This window comes from Crocodylus siamensis, chromosome 1, assembly GCF_052110815.1.
Source record: "Crocodylus siamensis isolate JL-2025a chromosome 1, ASM5211081v1, whole genome shotgun sequence".
Taxonomy (NCBI): Eukaryota; Metazoa; Chordata; order Crocodylia; family Crocodylidae; genus Crocodylus; species Crocodylus siamensis.
In genome coordinates, this window is record NC_143395.1 from 249,520,494 (window position 1) to 249,542,703 (window position 22,210).

The window sequence follows — 22,210 nt, forward strand, 5'->3', positions numbered from 1 at the left end:
ATTGGGGCAGTAGCATAACTAATGGTGGATGACTGGGGCACCAGTTCTCGGCACAAATTTAGAGGGGGCTCCACATTGGTGGTCCTCAGGGAGCAGTAACCAAGGGTAGGGAGACCATACTGTGAGCGCTTGAGATCTGAGTATCTGGAGCAGGTAAGAGTAACAACAGCTTCCCACTCCAACACTTCTCCCTCACCTCCCCCAAAATCCTTCATGCCTGTTGTTGTGTACGACAGTGCTCTGTAGTACGTTTTTCCTGTTGTGAGAGGAAAAAGGTATTGAATGCTGTGTATGTGTTTGTTGCTTGTTTGTTTCTCCTATTTTCAGTATAAGATCCAGATATTTTTAATACTACTTTAACAGTCTGGCGAACTCTCTGAATTCAAGCTTACAAACCCTTCCTGATTCAGTTTAAAAGGAGTGATTTTTTTTTTTTGGTATAAATTTGGCTTATGTGCCTTTATATAACCTGTCACATAGAATTTCATTTTTAAAAATACAGAATTGAGACTAGTCTTGTGTCATGCTGCCACTATAAAACTCCTATTTCTGGGAGATGGTCTTAAAAAAAAGCTATATTCAATATAGGAGCTAAAATATAAAATACAAGACAGTATCCAATAATTTGGAGATTATAAAAGATGCATACAAACCTTACCTAGGGTCATACTCCACAGAAACTAATTCTGGTACCACAAGACAAGATTGCAGGGAAAATATCTAGGTATAAGAGTGGAATCAAGAAGTAAAATACAAAGACATTTTCCCAACAAGTGATGTCGTTACAGAAGGCAAAAATATATATTAAGCCACTGCCTAGCGCTCCACCTTTGACATTTCAAGAAAGGTGATGATTGTATTTTATGATCAAAGAGATCATTTGAACTACAGCCTCTCATAGAATGAGAGACTAAATGAAACAGATTTATGATGAACTGGTCTGATACTCTTGATCATATTAGAAATGCCCAGGCAATTAAGGCCACCTAAGGAACAACATGGGATTTGTGCCATGTTGCTCCTATCTCAGCAATCCAAGCTCCAAATCATAATAAACTGTAAACAGTCTATGATGAACCAATATCTAGACAAAAGAGAGTTGGTGTCTCAGAAAGCTTCTACTGATATAGATAGATATAGATACAGCTATAAATCACAACAGTGGGAACCCTGCTACTTTAAAAATAAACTTAATGACAAACAAAATCTAAGGATGATTTTAAGTATTTCTGGTCCAAATTAATAGTTTATGTCTTTCTAACTGGAACTGTGTACCTTTGGGAAGAACAACAATGTCTGTCCATGCCCTTTGGGTGAAATTCATCAACATAAACTCTTACAATTGAGATTCAGAGTACATAGGGCCTCTTTTAGCTTGTTGCACAAGGGAAACGTTCAACCTTTTGGTGGAAAACTACTGCATCCATGGAACCTATGGATGTTGTTTTAGGCCTTTCCTATGATAAGAAACTGGGGGGGCGGGGCTAGTCTTGACCTTGCTCATTGTTTTGTCTACATCAGTACTGTAGGTTATGGAAGTCTTAGGATTCATCTGTTTCTAGTTTGTTTGTTTTTTTAAATCTACTGATTAGCTATGGGATCCTACTTTTATGACCTAGGCCATAGTAAAGCTTATGGTGTTCAGTGTCTTATTCTTCACTGTTCTCATCCATTGATTGTGATTCTCTTTCTTGTGCAAATTTAATTTATATGTTGCTATACCGATGAGGCAGTACATTATCTGTCAGTGTGGAACGTACATTTCATTACTTCCTTGTTAGACCTATGTATATATTGTGATATATTGCTAGGATAAGCTGTTACCTATGAGAGAAGTCTGCTGCTCTAGACTTCGCCCTATGCATTTTTGTGGCATATCTGAATCACATCCCTTTTTTTAGTAACTGACTGTGAACCGTGAGTTTGCTGACTTTGACCATGGACAGACAAATGAGTTACCGTAAAGTAAATGGCAGTAATTGCCCATGTGCATGTTTCTACCCAATGATTTAAACAAATGCTATCTGATGTAGCTTACATATCAATAAGAAAGAGTAGAGCCACCTTGCTTAGCTTTCATTTACGGTGTAATAAAAGTGCCTATGCAATCAGTTGCCATGGAGTAGCAGATGTGTAAATTCCACTATGTTTTCCCTCGTGATAATTTATTCATGTGCCCATACTCTTAGTCTGGCTGCACATAAGTGCCTCCTGCTGGGTAGAAACAATTACTTTACATATTTAGTGGCATAATTTATAACATATGCAGTGATTTCCTGAATATTGTACCAATACACAATTGTACCAATGGATTAGGTAGAGAGTGATGATTTCTCAAGATAGCCATATATTTCAGTGCACTTCCTATCCTACTCTTCTTTCCTGCATGTAATGTATATCCCTTGTATAAATCTGTCAGCTATGATTGTAGAAAGTGTGAATTATGAAGTTTATTCATCTGATGTACAGTTTTAGGGTGCCTATCTAAAACTCATCAAATGAGCTTTAGATATAACATTCTGTAACCTTTTTGAAGTGTGCAAGGGCATAATACACATGATGGTGAGTCATTTTAATTAGACTGACCACTGCCACCCTGCCACCCTGGAACACAGGTATAGGGAGCCTTATTTAGAGAAAAAAAAATCATCTGCTGTTGTACACATTTTCTCCAGTATAGAATTTTTATGGTGTTTTGCAGGCATCTAAAACATCATTATTATTATTACTATTGTTACTCTTATAATAATGATAATAATGATAATAATCATTAATATTGTTGTTGTTTGATTGTCTTATTTTATGGAGAAAAAAGAGAATGTAATTTGCATGTGTTGATATCTGTTATGGCATTGATGCTCAAGCATGACTCTAACAACCTACACATAATCAGTGAAAGTATTTGAAAGCATGAATGTACCTTTAAGATTTTACTAGACAAAACCATTTTTATTTTTTTTTCCATTTTTAATTTGGAGTTCTGGATTATGTAGCGAGTTTCACTCCACAAAATGCCTTAGGCAGACAATGGTTTGTGGGAAGTAGCGACAATAAAAAAACCCAAAAAACTAATTCTCTAATAACAGTTTAAGGGCATCGACCTAATTAACATATTAGCCTGAGTGGCCTTAGTTGGCTACATCATCCTATTGGACAGTGATTAAGTCCCTGAAAAATGTGATTCTTCCTGTAGATTCATAGATGTAGTGTAGGACCTTGCAGATCTTCTAGTCTGACTCTCTGTCCTGGGCAGGAGAGAAAAATGACCCCAGCTCGGTAATCGTCAAATTTCCTCTCAAAGATCCCAAGGTAGGAGCCAGCACTACTTCCCTTGGAAGTTGGTTGTAGATCCTAGCCTCCCTGACTGTGAAGTAGTGCTTTCTAATGTCTAGTGTGAACCTACTCTCAACTTATGGCCATTATTCCTTCTTACTCCAGGAGGCACTTGGGGGAACAAGGCCTCTCCCATTCCCCAGTGGTTCCCCCCTAGTAAGTTTATAGATGACCACCAGGTCCCCTCTCAACCTTCTTTTGTGAAGGCTCAGCAGGTTGAGGTCCCATAGCCCCTCCTCATAGGGTCTGCCCTGCTGTCCCCAGATCATGCGAGTGGCCCTCCTTTGGACCCTCTCAGTGTTGTCCAGATCCCTCCTGAAGTGCGGCGCCCAGAACTGGATGCATTACTCCAACTGCGACCTGGCCAGTGTCGCATAGAGGGGGAGGATCACTTCATTGTCTCTGCTTGTGATGCATCTGTGAATACATGACAAGGTGTGGTTAGCCCTACAGACCGTGTCCTCGCATTGATTGCCCATGTTCATCTTGGAATCAATAATGACTCCAAGATCTCTTTCTGCCACTGTGCTTTCAAGAAGAGAGCTCCCCAGCCTATAGGTATGCTTCTGGTTCTTATTGCCCAAGTGCAGCACCCTGCACTTGTCAGTATTGAATCCCATCCTATTCTCATTTGCCCATCCCTGTAACCTGTCCAGGTCCAGCTGTATCCTGTCCCTCCCTTCTAACGTGCCCATCTCACCCCAAATCTTGGTGTCGTCCACAAATTTATACAGGGTGCTTTTTACCCCCTCGTCCAAGTCACTAATAAAGAAATTGAACAGTGTGGGGCCAAGAACCAAGCCCTGGGCCCTCCAGGTTGAATATGACCCATCCACCACCACTCCCTGAGTGTGGCCCCTCAGCCAATTTGCTATCCATCTGACTGTGTAGACATCAGTGCCGCAGTTGCCTAGCTTTTTTAATGAGAATCGGGTGGGAGACAGTGTCAAAGGCCTTCCTGAAGTCCAGGAAGACTAAATCTACCGTAACACCTGCATCCAATGATTTTGTGACCTGATTGTAAAAGGCAATCAGGTTGGTTTAACAGGACCTGCCCCTAATGCAACCATACTGGTTGCCCCTGAGCATCATCCCTGGTGCTGGCCCTTCACAGATGTGCTCGTTGGTAATCTACTCAAAGAGCTTGCCCAGGATTAAAGTAAGACTAATGGGCTTATAGTTGCCTGGGTCCTCCCTCCTCCCTTTTTTGAAGATGGGGACCACATTGGCCCTCTTCCAGTCATCCAGCACCTGGCCAGAGCACTACGAGTGCTCATAAAATTATGTCAGGGGCCCCACGATACCCCCTGCCATTTCCCTCAACACCTTGGGGTGGAGAGCATCTGGACTTGCTGCTTTGAACATGTCCAGCCCCCCCAGAAGTTCTCTAACTCAGTCCTCCCTGACCCGAGGCCTGGCAGATTCTCTCCTGAATCTTGGTGGGGGAGTCCCGGTCACTGCACAAAAAATGGATGCAAAGAAAATGTTAAAAAAGGTCTGCTTTTCCCTCTGGTGCAACAACCAGATTGCCTAGCGTATCCTGCAGGGGCCCCACATTACCCCGTGCCTTCTTAATACTCCCTATGCATTTAAAAAAGGACTTTTTGTTGTCCTTGATCCTTGATGCTAGCCCTAGTTCCATAGCTGCCTTAGCTTTCCTAACAGCCCCCCTACAGACCTGAGCGATGGAGGTATGCCCCTCTTTGGTGATAGCCCCTACCTTCCACTGGGTGTACATCTCCTTTTTGGCATTCAGGCATTCCCGAATGCCCTTGGCAAGCTAGGGGGGCTTTTGAGCACTCTTGCCCTCTTTGCTTCTCATTGGGACTGTCACCCTTTGGGCTCTTAGTATCTTCTCCTTAAGGGATGACCACTCATCTTGGGCACCCAGTTCTCCTACTCTCCAGGACCCCAGTGCCAATCCTACCGATCTCCTCAACTCATTGAAGTTGACCCTCTTCAAGTCAAGGACTACTGCTTTCCTTCAGGCCCTTTACACCCTGTGCTGGATGGTGAATTCCAGCAGGTGATGATCACTGTCACCCAGGTGGTCAAGTCCCCTCACCAGGTTGTTGCCTGTGGCCAGGACCAGATTCAGCAAGGCATTTCTCCTAGTGGGACTGTTCACCTCCTGGGTTAAATGGAAGTCCTGTATCTTGGCAAGGAACCTTTGTGAGCGTTCTTACCTGGCTGACTGCTCCTCTCAGCAGATGTCCGGGTAATTTATACATGACCCATGACAACTACATCCCTTGCCTTAAGTGCCTCCACAAGCTGACCTGAGAATTCACAGTCCAGCTCTTCCCCTTGGTTGGGAGGTCTGTAGTAGACCCTTACCATTAAGTCCTTTTCCCCATGACCCCCCTGTATTCTGACTCAGAGCAATTCAGCATGCTTATAACATGTCATCATCAAAGCTTTACAACTAAGTTACTGAAAGTAACTAGCAGAAGAAGATCCAGTCAACCTTGTTTGTTAACTTTTTTCTATGACTTGATCATGGTGCGATATGTTTATACTTCAGACATCCAGGAGGATCTGGGCCAAAGGCTAATAAATATATTCACTATCCAGCTCTAAAAGGTCAAAAGATCTTTAAGCCTCCCTCTGCATCTGCAGGTAAAGGTGTGATTGGATCCAATGCATGCTCCATACAATTCCACCTCCTGCCATGCTTCACATGCATACAATTATAAAATTGTACATTGAATCCAATTGTATCATATTCCTGGTGCACTGGAAAGAAGCAGGCTCCCACAGCTAGGAACTCCCTTGGAGGGGGCTCCCAGCTGAAAGGGCCATGCATAAGCTAGAGCCAACAGACCCTGCAACAGATGGGGCTCCTGGATGCATCTCATACATACATGGGGCTGAGGGCTTTGCAGCTGACAGGGCACCCAGCCCTGGCTGAACCATGTATCCAGGGCCAAGAGCCTCATGATTTGCACTACTCTTGGTCCCTCCTGTGGGACAGGAGGCAGACCTAGAACCCCATGGATGGTGGGAGTTTCACGGCCTTGGAGATCACAACAGCTGTCTCCTTAGGGTTCAGGGTTTTCACATTGGGCAAGGTTCACCTGTGCAGCTGAGAGCTTGTCAGCTAATAAAGCTCCCAACTGCAGGGAAGACCCTGCTACACGTGCAAATTAAAGCTCTATAGCAAACAGCTATAAAGTTGGTGTACCTTTTTAGGTCTAACTTTATAGCTGGCTCCAGCTTTTTGTTGTGTGATAGCTACTTTGCACATCTATCTGATTTTTGCTTCCCATTTCAGTATGAATTATCTGTATATAAGATTTATTGAGAGTAATGTTAGCTATTTGGGGAAAAGTAGTATGTGGAGAGGAATTCTTATTAGAGGGATGAGTAAAGCTATGGGTAACATGTAAAGTTACCTATTCAAGATTTTTTTTTTTACTGACCATCTCCAAGCTTATACTGACACCCAAACTTTTTACCATTGCATGCTTTTACATAATATAGACATAATTTTATTCTGTCAGGCCCTGCCCTGATGTTGAGCCTCACTTATAAAGGCTGGTTTCAAATAAGCATTTAATATCAACTATAGTTTAAAAAAAAAATCAGTAAAAAAAAAATTTCTTTGGTTGCCAACACTGCTTGACAATAGTAATGCTTGACGGACTCCCTCTCTATATTCTTATGGTCCTGACTGGGCTATGCTGCCCTTCTAGCTTAACTCCTAGCCGTTCCCCAGATCCCAGCACAGACCCCTCCCCCAAAGAAGCCTAGCTGCACTATTACAGGCAACCTGGAATGCAACAGCATAAGCACATGGTTGATTGAATAGCCATTACAGGGTGCTGTCCTCCTTGTTGGACACCACGTGGTGCTCCTGTTCTCTGTCTTCTATTAAGGGGAGTCTGCTTAGTGTTTTTATGGATGGATAAAGTTCTTTTGTTTGGTTGGTTGGTTTTACAGACTTTAACACCATCTATTTTAGCCTGATTTTACTGACAGTTGGTAAGTTTACTGACAGTTGACAACCCTGTATTTCTACTATGTGAGCATCTTTGTCGATTTTTATCCAATTTCATTTTAGGGAGAAGAATCTCTATCAAATTCCCTAAGTTGCATGGAATATTTTCTGTAGATCCTTGTTTATTTCCCCCTACTGGCGATAAAATCTGTAGGATTTTATATTGTTGCTTTAGATAAATTCAGTTTTATTCCTATCTGTATTAATGTTTTACTTTGTCGCTAGATCTATTCTACAGGGTTCTGTGAATCCTGTTGATTGATTATCAGCAGTTATATCTCAATGTCTGATTCTCCCTGCGTTTAGATCCACGCAAAGTAACTGGAGCACTTTGCTCCATTGGATCCCAATTCAGCAATTATTGAGAGAAATCCTTAACTACATGCCTCTTTATATCCTTAAGCTTTAATGATTTGAATCACAAATTTGCAGAAACCACAGAAGTCATATATAATCACCTGAGGAGAAGTGTATGACTCAACAGGCATGGTTTGACAAAGGCTAATTTAGAAAGAAATGAAGTAAAAATTATCTTCAGCTACAACTTATTCCTGCAGTGTCTTAAGTAAGTCTACACATATCCAACACAGCACTTAAGCATATAGTTAGGCCTTGATTTTGCAATGCACTTACACTGTGGAAATCAACAGAACTTGAACACTTTGAGTATGTACTTAAATGTTTAGCTAGATTGGAGCCATATGCTTGGCACCTTGAACTGTTAAGCTCATAGTTAAACATTTGACAAGAAGCAGTAGTATCTGTGATCTAATGGGGCTGGGAAGACACATACCCCCATGTTTTCTCACATACAGCATGCTCTCCATATTAGACATACTTTATTTTTGTAGGAAGCTTGAAGGAAAAAAAAATCTTCCTGGTAAAGGAAGCAGCAAGTAGGAAATGAAGTCTGCTTGTGAGCCATCTGCCAGCCTAGCATGTCAGATGGGACCCACTGATGGGACCCATGGTGGATGGATGCAAGGGTATCCACTGGTGCACCTCCTAGCACTGCCAGCAGCACTTCTGTGTAGGCAGCAGTGATGGAATCAATTAACTGATTGAATCATTAAAATTTGCTTGATTCCTTCTAAACCTTTGGTTCTAAGGTGTTAACAGCACTTTTTGCTTTTAAATGGTCTTTAATGATTGCACTACTTCAGCTACCTTTACTCCTGCAATGCTGCTGTTAGCTGCTCCTAGTAACGTACCTTCCATTTCACAACCCTGCGGATGTTGTTGTTTTTTTTAACCTCTAGCTAATAATATTAGCATAGGTGTGGAAATATTAACTCAGGTGAACATGAGTGCAGGTATGGAAACCACTTTTAATGAAGCATTGGAGGCATTGTCCAGATGATCCACAAGGTTTGATTTTGTTTTATAAATCTGAAAAAGAGACATATATTTAACTATAATGACTCCAGCACTAAAGAAACAATATATTTTGATTATTTTGCCTAGTTTGTTGTGGTTTAATATATAAAATTTGGTATTACAAATTAATGTGCATTCCAATAAATAAATAAATAAATATTTATTTATTTATTCTTGCTTCAATATTAAATTGAATAATATAACCATGTAACTCTAGGCCCCCAATTATTAGTGAAGCTTCTGAGAAAAACGTGTTTTGTTTTATATGTGATGATGCACCACACCATCTGCACCCCCTCTTTTCAAAAATCATAGACCCATCTATGGGAACCACAGACCAACCCGGCATATCAGCTCATATCAGCCAGCAGGGGAGTGGGGGGAGGGGGTGCTCCTTATGGTCCATAAATTTGGTAGCAGAAGAGTAGATAGAGCACTGGTCACTGTAACTCCCAGAGCTCTGGCAATTAATGCTGCCACTGCTAGCCCAGTGCCAAATTTCTGGATACTCGGGGATTCATATTTCTTACATTTAAGGCACACCCCAATTTTTGCCACCTAATTGTGTGCCAAAAAATGCGGTGCCTGCATGAGTGCACACGTGTGTGTACCCACAGACACACACATCTAAGTTTTGGCTGAAACTGAATGTTTATATAGAAACAGGAATAAAATGTTGGTAAATGTAAGAATGGTCATAGTTGTCAGATCAAATTTGGGCTCCAACAAAGCAAGAGTTTTTAAAATAAGCAACTTCAAAGGTAGGGTAAAAGAAACCGGGAATGTGTAGAATATTCTATCTACTGCATACTTTCCCAGTAACCTCCTGCAGTCGTAAGTTCAGGGATGTGTCAAGCCTGAGGTTACACATGTGACTTGTGTTTGTGCTGTATTGTATTTAATATCTTTGGATGGAACACTGACTAGGATAGAAAGGATGATCTTCTTCATTGTATAGTCTGATGATATTTTATTTTTTTTAAATATATACATATTTTTTTGAAAAAAGGACCATGTAGGATCCTTTATAAAACATATACAGTATGGCCATGATCCTGTTTTCTTGTACCGTACATGAATGAATATACTTTGAAATGAAGACTGTCTATGAAATGTTCTCAAGAAGCATGAGTTGCTGAATTTTAGATTTGCATTTAAATTTTGTTTTTAATCACATTGGATAAAATCCTAGGCATGGTGAACTTAATTTGATACCTATGTTGATAGTATTAGGAATCCACCCATTACTCTTGCTTTTCAAATTTAAAATGATTAGGTTATTTGTCCTTGAAAAATACTGACTAATGTATGAGGGAAGATGTATGCGATTCATATAGCATGCATACACAGAGCATTTATTTTGCTTGAATGTATTATATGTATATTGGCAGACAAGGTTTACCCAAAGAACCTTATCTACCTACGTCCTTAGACAAACACGGCTACAACCTATACCTATGAATATATGTATATTGTATTTCTGTCAACACTGGAGTGGATGTTCTGGAGCAACAACATGCAGAAGGATTGCTCAATTTCCAGTTTATATCAAAGGAAAATCCTAACTATAGTATAACAAAACATAGAGCAGTGCATTTAAGGGTTGAATAACTGAACTTCTAAGATTCAACTTTACTTTTAAATTGAAAAGGGTTTTGTTGAATAGCACTCTGATAATGTAAAACAAATTAGTAATCCCATCACTGCCTTTATTTACTAATATCACTTTATCCCTTACATGACTTTCTAGATCGATTTGCTATGTTAGCAAACAATAATCTCCAGATTCTTAACATCAATAAAAGTGATGAAGGAATATATAGATGTGAAGGAAGAGTGGAAGCTAGAGGAGAAATCGACTTTCGGGATATCATTGTCATTGTGAATGGTAAGAAATAAAATGTGGCATTTCTGAGGTCGAATTGAGTTCCTGCTCTATTTATTGTAATGCATAGTTTATCAGCTTATAAGAAATCTTGATTCTGCCACACATTGTAATAATTAACTGTTATATTATTGTTTGTTAATCAACATACTGTTTACAAATTTTCCATTGGGTTATATTATATTAAATGTAAGCTTTACATACATATGTCATACATGAATGGAAATGGCATCATGGAAAAAGACTGATGTATGAATAGATCCCATCTCCTCACACAATTTCAAGTATGTTGTGAAAAAGGAGGGGGTCTGGTTTGTTTGTTTTTATTAAACCTTTATAGGAGGAAAGCAACTATTCTAAGACCAAAGTCCAATTTTTAACATGCAGTATTTTACTTTACTATATATCTTTTAGTACTTGGCCATGTGTTGTTGTAAAACACTTCATTTTATTTAATTAATGCAGTTATCCAGCTTCACTAAACCAGAGCTGTTTTATGAATTGCCCTTATTTAAAATCCTCTTAAGAACTATTAATATAATTTTTATATAGTAGTATGGCTAAATTAACTGAATGTTTTATTGAACGTTGCCACTATTTTAAGTCATTATAATTTTTACCAATTTATTATATACCCTAGAACAAGTAATATGAAATTGTGAACATAAAATTGAATTTGTAGCTTGACCTCAATGCTAAAGTTAGTGTCAGCACAGTAAAACATAAGTGAATATGTTTCTCTTCCCATGGTGGCCAGCAAAGATGCTGTCCATTTGCATGCTTTATCTAACTTAGGTATTTCTTTGTCTCCAGCTCCTTAAGGCTAAATCCTAAGTAGTGTTCACATGCTTATATAGCCATAAGCATGTGAACACTATATATAATCACGTAATTGTAGTTTTTGGCATTTTTGTACTGTTTGAGATTCTGTTTCTACCTGTTGCAGAATTGGAGTGCTCTACATAGTTGTGTGTCCAGAATGAAGTGGAGGCGAGTGACTGTCACACTTTTTAAACCAACAGCCTAGTGTTTGTCCCTTGTCTAGGGAATGACTCACCTAAAATGTTGTTGAACCTGTGTCCTGCTTCCCAGCAGGGTGCTCTAACCATTAGGACACAGGCTAGATATTATCTAGAGCTGCTCTAGCCCTTCCATTTGAAGATGGCTACTGCATCTTGTATTTTATATTCATTGGATAAAATGAATAAACACCATTGGGATTGGGCCCTAGAGCCCAGGGCTTCTCCCATCCAGGACAGAATCCATCTCACTGACTTGCCTTCCATCTGGATTGCCCTCCTCCCCATTTATCTCCCTCTCTTTGCTCTAGTGGGACATCTTAAATACAAGATGTTTACTTTCTGCTTGGGTGCACTGGGAAATACCTATCCTATGGCTTGGTGCGTAGTATGTCATGTTTAGGAATCAGGTGACCTAAGTTCAAAGCCCTTCTGGGTGATAGGTACCTAGAAAACAGGTCTTCAATCCTAAGAACTGTTGAGTTAATAAGTATATGGGGTCCTTCTTTTCTGTTAAACATCTAGTTTTCCTCTAGGAGAATTTTCAGGATTTGCCATGTGTTTTTACTTGGGTGATTCTGTTTTTGTGGACACTTGTGCATGCACACACATGTGCACACATGTGCATGCACATGCAAACCAGCTACATGGCCACAGTGCAGTCTAATGTGCAAGCTTAGTAAAGAAGTTCAGGATGAGTACACCTATGCTGAATCTCAACTGTGTTAAGTTGCAAAAAACTGCATTTGCTTAGCTACATAAATGCCATTTAAGCATGTAAATGGAAAAAAAACCCAATGTCTGTCTTATAAGGGTTTTTTTTTTTTCTGGATGCCTCAACAACCAGATTTTCTCATCTTTATAGTCATCTAAGTCCCAAAAATGCCATTTTTGCCCAAGTTGACAGTCTGTTCTGAGGCAATTAGTCTTTAGTCTTATGCATGTACATCCAAAAATAGAAGGCCAATCTGTACATAAGTAGCATTCACTGTAGGAGTTTGTGGCCTATGCAGTATGTGTGTGTGTGTGTATAGGGCATGCAGCTCCTAGCCACTCCAAAATGGGACAGCCCTGAAGTAGATGACAAAATATGGTTATCTAGGCATCCAGAAAAGAATAGAGTGCCACCCTTAGTATCTGGGATTATGGCTATAACTTGTTATTGAATGGCCTGATATAGCAAACCCTTAGATATATGAATAATAGTTTGAAATGTGAGCTAGGGATGAGTAAATATTATTTGGCACAATAATATTCCTTAAATTCAATATCTGAGAATTAAGACATTTTAAACAAGTAAGCTTTATATTGTTTTTGATGGTAAAGAGAGGGGGAGGGATGATAAGTGAAAGCATGTTCTGCATTTCACATGAAAGAGTAGCATGCAGTTTCCTTTTACTTTGGTGTTTCAAAAGGCAGATTCCCTCCCTATTTCTTTGTGTGTATTTTGGTCTTGAACTGCACCTATTTATTGGGCAGATGCATTTCCTACAACATGGGTTTTCAACCTTTTTTAATATGTGTACCTCTGGTGGCTGGAAATGGGGGTCGGGAGGGGAGTGGTGCACGATCAGATGTGGAGCAGAGTGGGGTGGGTAGCACTTGACCAGATGCAGTGTGGGGTGGTAGGTGTGTGGGGTGGTGGGTGCAAGCTTTCCTCCCCCCCACATCTGGCCCTGCCCTTGTCCCCCCCAGGCCCTGCTCCTGGGAGATGGCAGTGCAGGATCGTGAGTGGCGGCTCTCTGTCCCTGCCTGCCCATACCTCATAGGGCCTTCCCAAGTACCCCCAGGGGTATGCATACCCTTAGTTGATAACCCCTGTCCTATAACATAATTGACAATATTTATCTAAATAGTAAAGTTTATTTTCTCTGCTCTTTGTGTGGGTGTGTAGAATTGAAATTAGAGTGATATATTTTATTTCTAGTAACAGTGTTCATTTTGTACTGTTTCATCTCTGCTAATAGACACACTAAAACTCCACAACCTATACAGATTTGTAATATTCCAAGTTCCATATTTCATATTTATCCAGTGCATTAGGTTTGATTTTGTAACTTTTTTTCCACAAAATGAGGTTGTTGGACTCATGCCCATACCTCACCTGGAGAACCAGTGTATTCTTTTTAATTTGGTCTCTACCTTTCTACCCTGCTGATAGCTGTGTCATGCTGCTGCTGACATCTCTCTCAGGGTTACAGAGACATGCAAGCTCCTCCACTGTATTAAAGTGAGAATACCTTCAGAGTGAGTGTGAGAGGTAGATTTTGGAAGGTGAGGTGGAGAGGTAGACAAAGGCAAAAATGGGCAGATGACATAAAAAGTGATCTGGAAGGGGTAGGCAAAGATGCAAGAAGGTGAAGGAAATTGCACAGGCTAGCAAGAGATGGAAGGCTATGTTTAAGGCGGCTATTGTCTCTTGAGACCCACACGTGCCTGCTTTCTCTCTCAATTATATATAAACATTATAGGACTATAAAACATTATAGGATTATTTTTATCATGCAGACATGTAAACTCCTACATAATTTATATGTAAAAGGGGATTGTTATATTTATATTATAAATGAGTGTGTGTGTGTGTGTGTGTGTGCATGTGCATGTATGCGCATTTTTGTATGTATGGCTTGAATAATCATTTACCCTGTAGTACTTCATAAAGTAAGGAAACGAATGCTAATAATGCAGAAGTTGGACAGAGAAATAAACCAAACATTGTATGCATATTTTATTGGGGATATTAGAACGTGCTTTGCCAAGACAGGTAACTGAAGACATAAATACTAGATTTATGCCTTCTTTATGAAGGGATGTCTTTTTACTTCCACTTTTATTTTATATAGTGTAGCAAAGTGAAGTGTCAGATAAGAACTGTGACTAAATTAAAGCCTTGTATTAGTGAGTATGGATGGTTCAATTCCTATAAGACTGTAATATTTCTAGACTACAATTTTGAGAACCAGAATATAAGAGTTACCAGCTAAACAACGTTAAAACCATTTTACTTTGTAGAATGATATTCATTAAGGTCTACCTCCTACTTGATTTATTGGGATAACTGGCTTCTTTAGGATGAAGTCAAATATATTATATCTGTCCCCAGAAGGCCTTTAATGTTTAAAAAAGGAAACAAATTGCAGTGACCTAGAATGAAAAACAAAAATTACATATCTGGTTCAAGACAGAAATAACAGTTTTTCTAAGGACCACTACAGTCTCCACACATCTGCAGCCTAGCAGGTCCTCCTTCCATAAAATAAACATTAGAAAGGACCTATGCAAGGGTTTTACATTTGCAGGGAAGGAATAGAAAGTGCATGGATGATAACCTCTGTTTCTTTACTTATTTACAAAGAAGTATTCAAATTACTTGAAGTATTTCAAGTAGCACCTCAACCTTTCTGATCCTGAGGCCTACTCTAGTCCCCCTGTACAAGCCTATACCCATATTCTACCCCTTCCATATCCTTTAACATTACCTACCACTAACAGCCAATCTTACCCAACACCGTATATAGGTTTCTCACAGTCTAATGTAGACATCCTGTAGCTAGCTCTGTAAATGCTATCTCTGTAATAGAAGCAGTATAGCCACATTTGCAGAGTACTATGCCTGGTATTATTAGCTTCCCAGTGGAGCTAATTATCCTGCTCACAGCACTATGCTAAGACAATTCTGTTGCTTCCTTTGTCAGAGATTTGGACCCTTCATTGCCTGGAATATTCATTAGGAGAGGGTTCTGAAGAGGCTCCCCTCAGCCTCCCATATATCTATGCTACCATTGTTTGAAAACCACTGGCTTGAGTTTTGTTAAGTTTTGAATTAACATTATCAAGAACCAGTTCTACCCAAAAGAGTCTTCCCTGTAAGATTGAGATCAAATATGACTAGACAGAAACAAAGAAATATGTGTAGGGCAGAAGTACTGGGTAACAACACAACAACAATACTAATGTATTTTTGCGTATACTTTTTACATGCATAATTTTGCTGGTTTTTGCTGTTGTCTTTGAAGGAGAACTGCTACGTGCTCCAGCTCTCTAGTATATTAGTAAATGTCATGGAAGAAATGGGCTTTGAGGTGGAGTTGAAGGATTGTGGTGAAGTGTCTTTAAATATTAATATGGAAAGGGACTAAGATCTGCCCATATGGTTCTATTCCCCTTTCTTAGAGTGAATGCATTGCCTGCCAAATTGGTAGTCTTCCCCTGTTACATAACAGGGGTTGATATTACAGAGGCAGATAAGTGCTTTTCTGAGATATGTGCATAGTATCAGTACAGGCAGTTTGTGTTTACATTTATAAGCACTTCACTGAAAACTGGAACAGAAAATAAAATGGTATGAAATAACAGAGGTAGGCACAATTCATGAAGGCAGTGCTTGCAGCCTTTATGTCAGGGGATAGGACACTCATTTGGGAGGTAAGATATCTTGGTTAAACTAAGTCTACCTTTTACCCAGAGCAATGGTTTGAACCAATATCTCATACTTCCCAAATGAATACCCTTTCTCCTGGGGTAGAGACACATTCTCTAGCTTTTGTCTGTCTGTCTGAATATTTTATAGAAATTGTAAGCATTCCATGTACTGTCAGTCACAGAGATGGAGAATACATCATATTAGCCTACCCTAGAGCCCATTGGTGAAAATATTCCCTTTGGAGTGTCAATCTGCAAGTCTTTTCAGGTATGAGGAATGAATGGAATTAGGACTTCCATAGCTAAGGTGAAAGTCCTAACTGAGAGTCCAACTTCATTGCTAACTGAAATAAGAACTATCACTAGTTTTTTCTACTCCCACATGAACCTAGTCCTTCATTTTCTTTGCTTTCATTGTGAGTCCCAAACCCCAAAATGTTCTAGAAATGACAAAAGGAATTACCCAATCCTATATGATGCTGAGTATTCCAAGGTGACACTTACTTCACTGGAAGCTGAAGTAACCCATGGTCTGTCAGAAAGCTCAAATGTTTAATATCTCAGGTCCTTTTTTAAAATATAACATTCAATGAACCAAATCCTCAAATGGTGTAACTTAGAGTATCTCCACTATAATCAACCGTAATAGTCTCTGTCTAAAAAAATATGTATGGACTTCTGATCTGAAGAATTCTTAAGACATGAAATTTCCATTTAAAAGAACTAGCCTGCTCTTCTTTATGGGAACAACAAAAGGAAGGAAAAAAAAACAAGGAAAAGGATTCTTCAAGGTTAAATAAAAGAAAAAAAAGCAAGAAAAAATTATTTGAGTAAATATTGCTATGGATAGAATACAGAACATTGTATTCTTCTTATTCTGTTGTTCAGTCATCAAGATTGATTCAGTTATTCTTTCATTGCGAAGTCTAAAATAGTAATAAGTCATTGGCAGAGAAAATGAAAATGGCATGGTAGTGTTTCTTTTGAGCAGATATTTTGGCAACATGAAACTGTCTTAAAATCAACTCGTGGACCACTTGACAATTCCTTGTATGTGGTGCCTTGGTCATTTTTATGTACAGGATAATTAATAGCTGCCAGATTGGTAAGCATTTAACCTAAGCTATTTAACTACACTGGTGGCTGGTTACAGTAGAATTATGGGAAAGTTATGTTGCTTAATGCCACCCTTTAGATGGTGTCTAGAACATGTTACAGTTTTCGCTGAACTGTTCAAATTTGAGCCTAAAATTCAGTGCCTATCTCTTTATTTTGGTGTTTAAATAAGCATCTTGATTTTTCTTAAAGTTCCTGGCCACCTGCAACTATCATTGATCAACTATGAGATGAAGCTTAGGTATGCAGACCAGAAAGTATATGCTCTGTATTTCTTAGATGATGATAAGGGAGATATATTTTGGGTTTGTTTTTGGTTTGTTTTTTCATGGGGGTTCCCCCTCAGCAAAAAAAAGCTCATGTCATATGAAAGAGGCCTGGTGAGAGCAAACCGAGTGCAGGAAGTCCCAGTGAGAGGGGGGTGGTATGTGTGTGGCTCAGTACAGGCTGAATGAGAGAAACACTGCACTAAGTTGGGCCCAGCCTCATGTTGGAGCATAGCACAACTCAGGAGAACATCAGCAAGGCATGGGACACAATAGGGAAAGATAGGGCCCATGTGCTTATCACCGTTGGACATCAGGGTGCTCGAAGGGTAGCCTCCTGTCTAATTAACAACTTTAATTTACATCAAGGCACAGCAACCAAGTAAGGCAGGTGGCTTGCCCAAATAGGTGGGCAGGCCAGTACTGTGACTGGGCCTGGGAGTTTGCCCCCTGTCACACCATACCATTGTAAAAGTTGTATCATATATTGAAATGCTTCTATGGATAATATGCTAAAATTTACTTTAGCAATAACTAATGCCTTAGTAGATGAAAGGGGCAATTTAACCCAAATTACAGAATTTTTGGAGGAGTGGAATCATAAAGAAGGGACTAAATCGATTCCCTTCCAACACTTACCATTTTGTTACAAATTGATTTTCGCTACTTTGAAAATAAAACACTCTTGCTTCATTACTATAAAAACGAGAAAATACTCTACCTTTTGGGTATAAATATAATCCCCTGCTAGCTTGTGCTGTTAGCATTTTAGAAATAATTTCCGTGTTTTTGAGAGAATGACATGTATAGCTGTTGAAAAAACCTTTTTGCTTATTCTTAAATAATGGAGAAAAGGATTTCAGTCTTAGAAGAGACCTAGGAGTCCCTCTAGTTGTTCAAGTAAAGGCATGATATGATCTGCCATGTGTTTCACACAGCTGCACCTTCTGCCATGCCACAAATGCGTGGCAGGACACATGATTATGAGATCCAGCATCAGATCCTATCATGCCTCATTGCTGGTGGAAGAGGAATCCAAAATTGTGACCCTAGGCTCTCCCTGCACTGGCATACTAGTAGGAAGCTCCATCAGCTGACTGGACTCCCAGCCACAGGGGCATAGTGTTACTTAAAATTGCCAATAGCTCAAATTAAGAGTGAGACCTTAAAAGGGGGGGATAAGGCGAACTGCCGTGTTTATTGGTCACATGAAGCAGATGCATAAGCTTGCACACACCAGTCATACAAAGATATACACAAGCATACATACAAACAGACATACACAAACATACAGACAAAACCACTCTGGTAAGATGTTATAGTTACCAGCAGATGGTACACAATATTAGCACTAGATGGCTGGGTCCAGGCTTATTGAGGGTAATAGGAGCAAGGGAAGAACAGACATGCATGCCTGTGCTCCATGAGGTTGCAGAGAGTGAATTCCCCATCTTGGCTTGTCTGCATCCTGCTTTTATAGGGATTTCAAGCCTTTGTTCAACAATGGGGTTTTTTCCATGCTCCGTCTGTAATTAGAGGTTGTTTCTTCTTGTTATCTCCACTGAGGTCATTCCAGTAAAGTTGATTATCTCCACTGAAGCATTGTGTACTCGGTCTGGAAGCGTTGTGTCATTGATCTTGAAGTATTGTGTAGTTCGACTGGCAAGATATACAAAATCCCTTCTTCTTTGTACCTGATCACAAATGAGTTCTTCAGCCATCCATTAAGTAGTTTACTGTCTGGTAACTTATACATTTGTGCCTTGTTGCTTACACAATCAATTCAATCTTCTTCTGTTTTCATGCAAATAGTTACCATTCTTTCACTATTTGCCCTCTCACATGGACACTCATGTATACGAGGCATATGAAGTTCATCTATTCATGTCAAGCACGGAAACGAGCACAAAATGGAGTTTTAGTTGTTCATACACTCATAGAGGTACTATCGTCATTTAAACATAATAACTAATATGCAAAAATCCATACTATATGTCCCTCCTTTGACCCTTCAAACAATAGTGAGGAATGGGTCACATTTTATATTTGGTGAGCAAACAGATATTTAGTTTCTAATAGTGACTCTTGGAGGTTTGTATACAACAATTTCATTCAACAACACACATAACACATTATAAAGAACATTATTCCAAACAATATAAACAATACTATTACAGGGTGTAACAGAACATTAAGAAAGTATCATATCCATGTTGTATCATCACTTGGTTAGCTTGTTTCAGTACTCTCAAAATCTCTGAAGCTTAGTGTGAAAGTTATAATACATAGTTAATTTTAGTCTCATGTTATCTAATAAGATAACTAATTTGTGAATTTTTAATAAAATAAGAAAAGATAGTTTTGAGTCCTAAAGAGCAATAGAAATCAATTCAATATTCCATCTTCATGTATGATTTTCTTTAAGGTACTTGCACTGTTCAAAATGCTCAAAAGAAAAGTAATAAAAACATAACAATATGCTATTAAATTTTAACTAAAAACAGTCAAAATATCATGACACAAATATTTTTAAAAATAGAAAAACAACAACAAATACAAATTAACACTTGTTCTTCTCTACTGTTTAACAACCACTAGTCTTTCAGTTCATAGGTGTTATTGGGCATCCTGTGGCTTTTAAATACATTTAATACATTAAATTTCATATAACACTGAATAACTTAACTGAAATATATGTACCCATTTTGATTCTTTTTCACAATTGTATTTCATATACCACTGGACTAAGACTGTTAATGATATGCACCAGTTCAATTAAGTTGGAATCCAAATTATGTTGTGTACCCAGTTATAAATATATAACTTGATCATCAATTTTCCATAAAAATGGGTTGCCAATCTTTTCTTTTCAATTGTGCCAACCATTTATACACATTGTACTTAGTGGTATCTCCCACATCATTAAACTGATCCACATCCATCATCAGCTTCATGGGCTGTATATTCTGTATTTTGCTTTAATCACTAAAGAGTTTTCTTACTTCTTTATACAAATACTGGTGTGCTAGGTTTATCAATTCTTGCTTTTCCTATAAACCAATGTGTTAATGCAGTTTTCACACATCCTGGTATGTTGGTGTTATAGATGGTATCTAAAAACAAATGAGATTTCCTTTATAGCCTTACAAACATTTTATCAGGTTGTTTACAAAATACACATATAGTACTTATTTCTCTTTAAATGCCATTTTGCTAAACAAGTAAACTTTACAACTTAAAATGTTCATATGAATTGCTGTTCTTTGTTTCAATGATTAGATCAACTTTTCTGTCCAATCTGGATGGAAGTGTTCTGGTCTGGCATCCACAAACAACTTCAATTTGGAGAGAGAATATTACCAATGATTTTTATCGCATCTTTATGATATGTATATGCATTTAAACTTTTGCCAACTTAAAATAAACTAGTCAAACAAACAAAAACAGCACAACAAGACAAAACACAAAATGGACAGACAAAACAATTTTTCTGTGATGATAAAACCATGGCTTAGGTGAAGAAAACGCTGTTTATGGTAATGAGGCCTCATATTCTTTCAGTCACCTTTGTTAGTAGATTGATTTTTCACACTATAGCTTCTGCAAAAAAGGAGGGGGAAAAACAAACACACACACACACAAACCTGCCAAGGAAAACTTGCAGTAATATATTATTCATATTTACACTTTACAATGCTGACGTGCAGTAACAATGTACATATTATAACAATTCTGGGGTGTTTTCTTGTGTATATACATATAAAGTGGTATTAATTTCAAATTATACCAGCACCTTTGTGCCAAGGAATAACCAAAGTATTAGCCAGATTCAATATTAGAAATCATTTCATCCCTCCTACTATAACTGCAGGGTACTTTGCCTTTCAGAACAGACTAAATTTTAAATCAGAGTCACACACACTAATCATTTTTACTATCATTTCCTGACTAAACAAACTATTTACTATGAGCTATAATACTATTTCAGTTTCCAGTAAATATTTAAACTGCACTGATGGGGGTGGGGTTTGGTCCCTCAGTTAAGACACATGCTTGTACCTTGTTACATTTTAACCTTTTTCTCTTACCCAACTTTAGGAAATGCCTTCTTTCAATTGTCTGGGTTAATCCTATCATTCACTCAATTCCAGCAGAATTTTAACAGCTGCTAACACCTTTCTTTCTAAGATACCTATATTATACCCACACTCTTTCTGGACATCTCACCCCCATTACCAATAAGAGTATATTTTTACACTTCCAGCAGTCTCTGCCTTGCATCACAGGCACAGAGCAAACATGGCACTGCTTTATTCTCTGTTTTGCACAAACACCTCAACAGTTTTTGAAAAGCTGCTCGCTCATTAGGCTCTACTTCTGTTACAAACATTTAGTTTCTAGCACAGAATTTAGTTTCTCTGCTACTGACTTCCTATCGGACCAGCAATAGAAGACATTTTCCTTAACTGTCTCAGACACTCTCTGAGATCAAGTTACAACTTTCTTAAAACAACTGCATCCTTTCCTGCTCTAAAGCAGTCATTCTTAAAATTGCATTTTTACTCCTTCCTCCTACCTGTTCTAACATTAAAACTTTATTGATCTCTTATTCTCTCTTCTCTTTCTAAACATTTTATGTATCCTTTTTCTTTGGCCTTTACCCAAGGGTTTTTCTGTCAGGGTATGCTCCCCCTGAAAGACTGTGTGTGTGTGACAGATTACACACCACACACAATCCCTTTGGAAGAGCTCTTCCTATCTTCAGAGGGAACCTTTAAACTATGCCTTTGAT

General features: G+C 38.8%; 1 protein-coding gene across 1 annotated transcript in view; it reads left to right on the forward strand.

The window, feature by feature from the left end:
- Positions 1-22,210, forward strand: part of NCAM2 (neural cell adhesion molecule 2) — a 535,968-nt gene that overhangs the window by 281,678 nt on the left and 232,080 nt on the right. Inside the window, exon 5 of the mRNA XM_090060216.1 lies at positions 10,461-10,598. Within this exon, the coding sequence (XP_089916342.1) occupies positions 10,461-10,598 (138 nt within the window). The remainder of the gene's footprint in view (positions 1-10,460; positions 10,599-22,210) is intronic.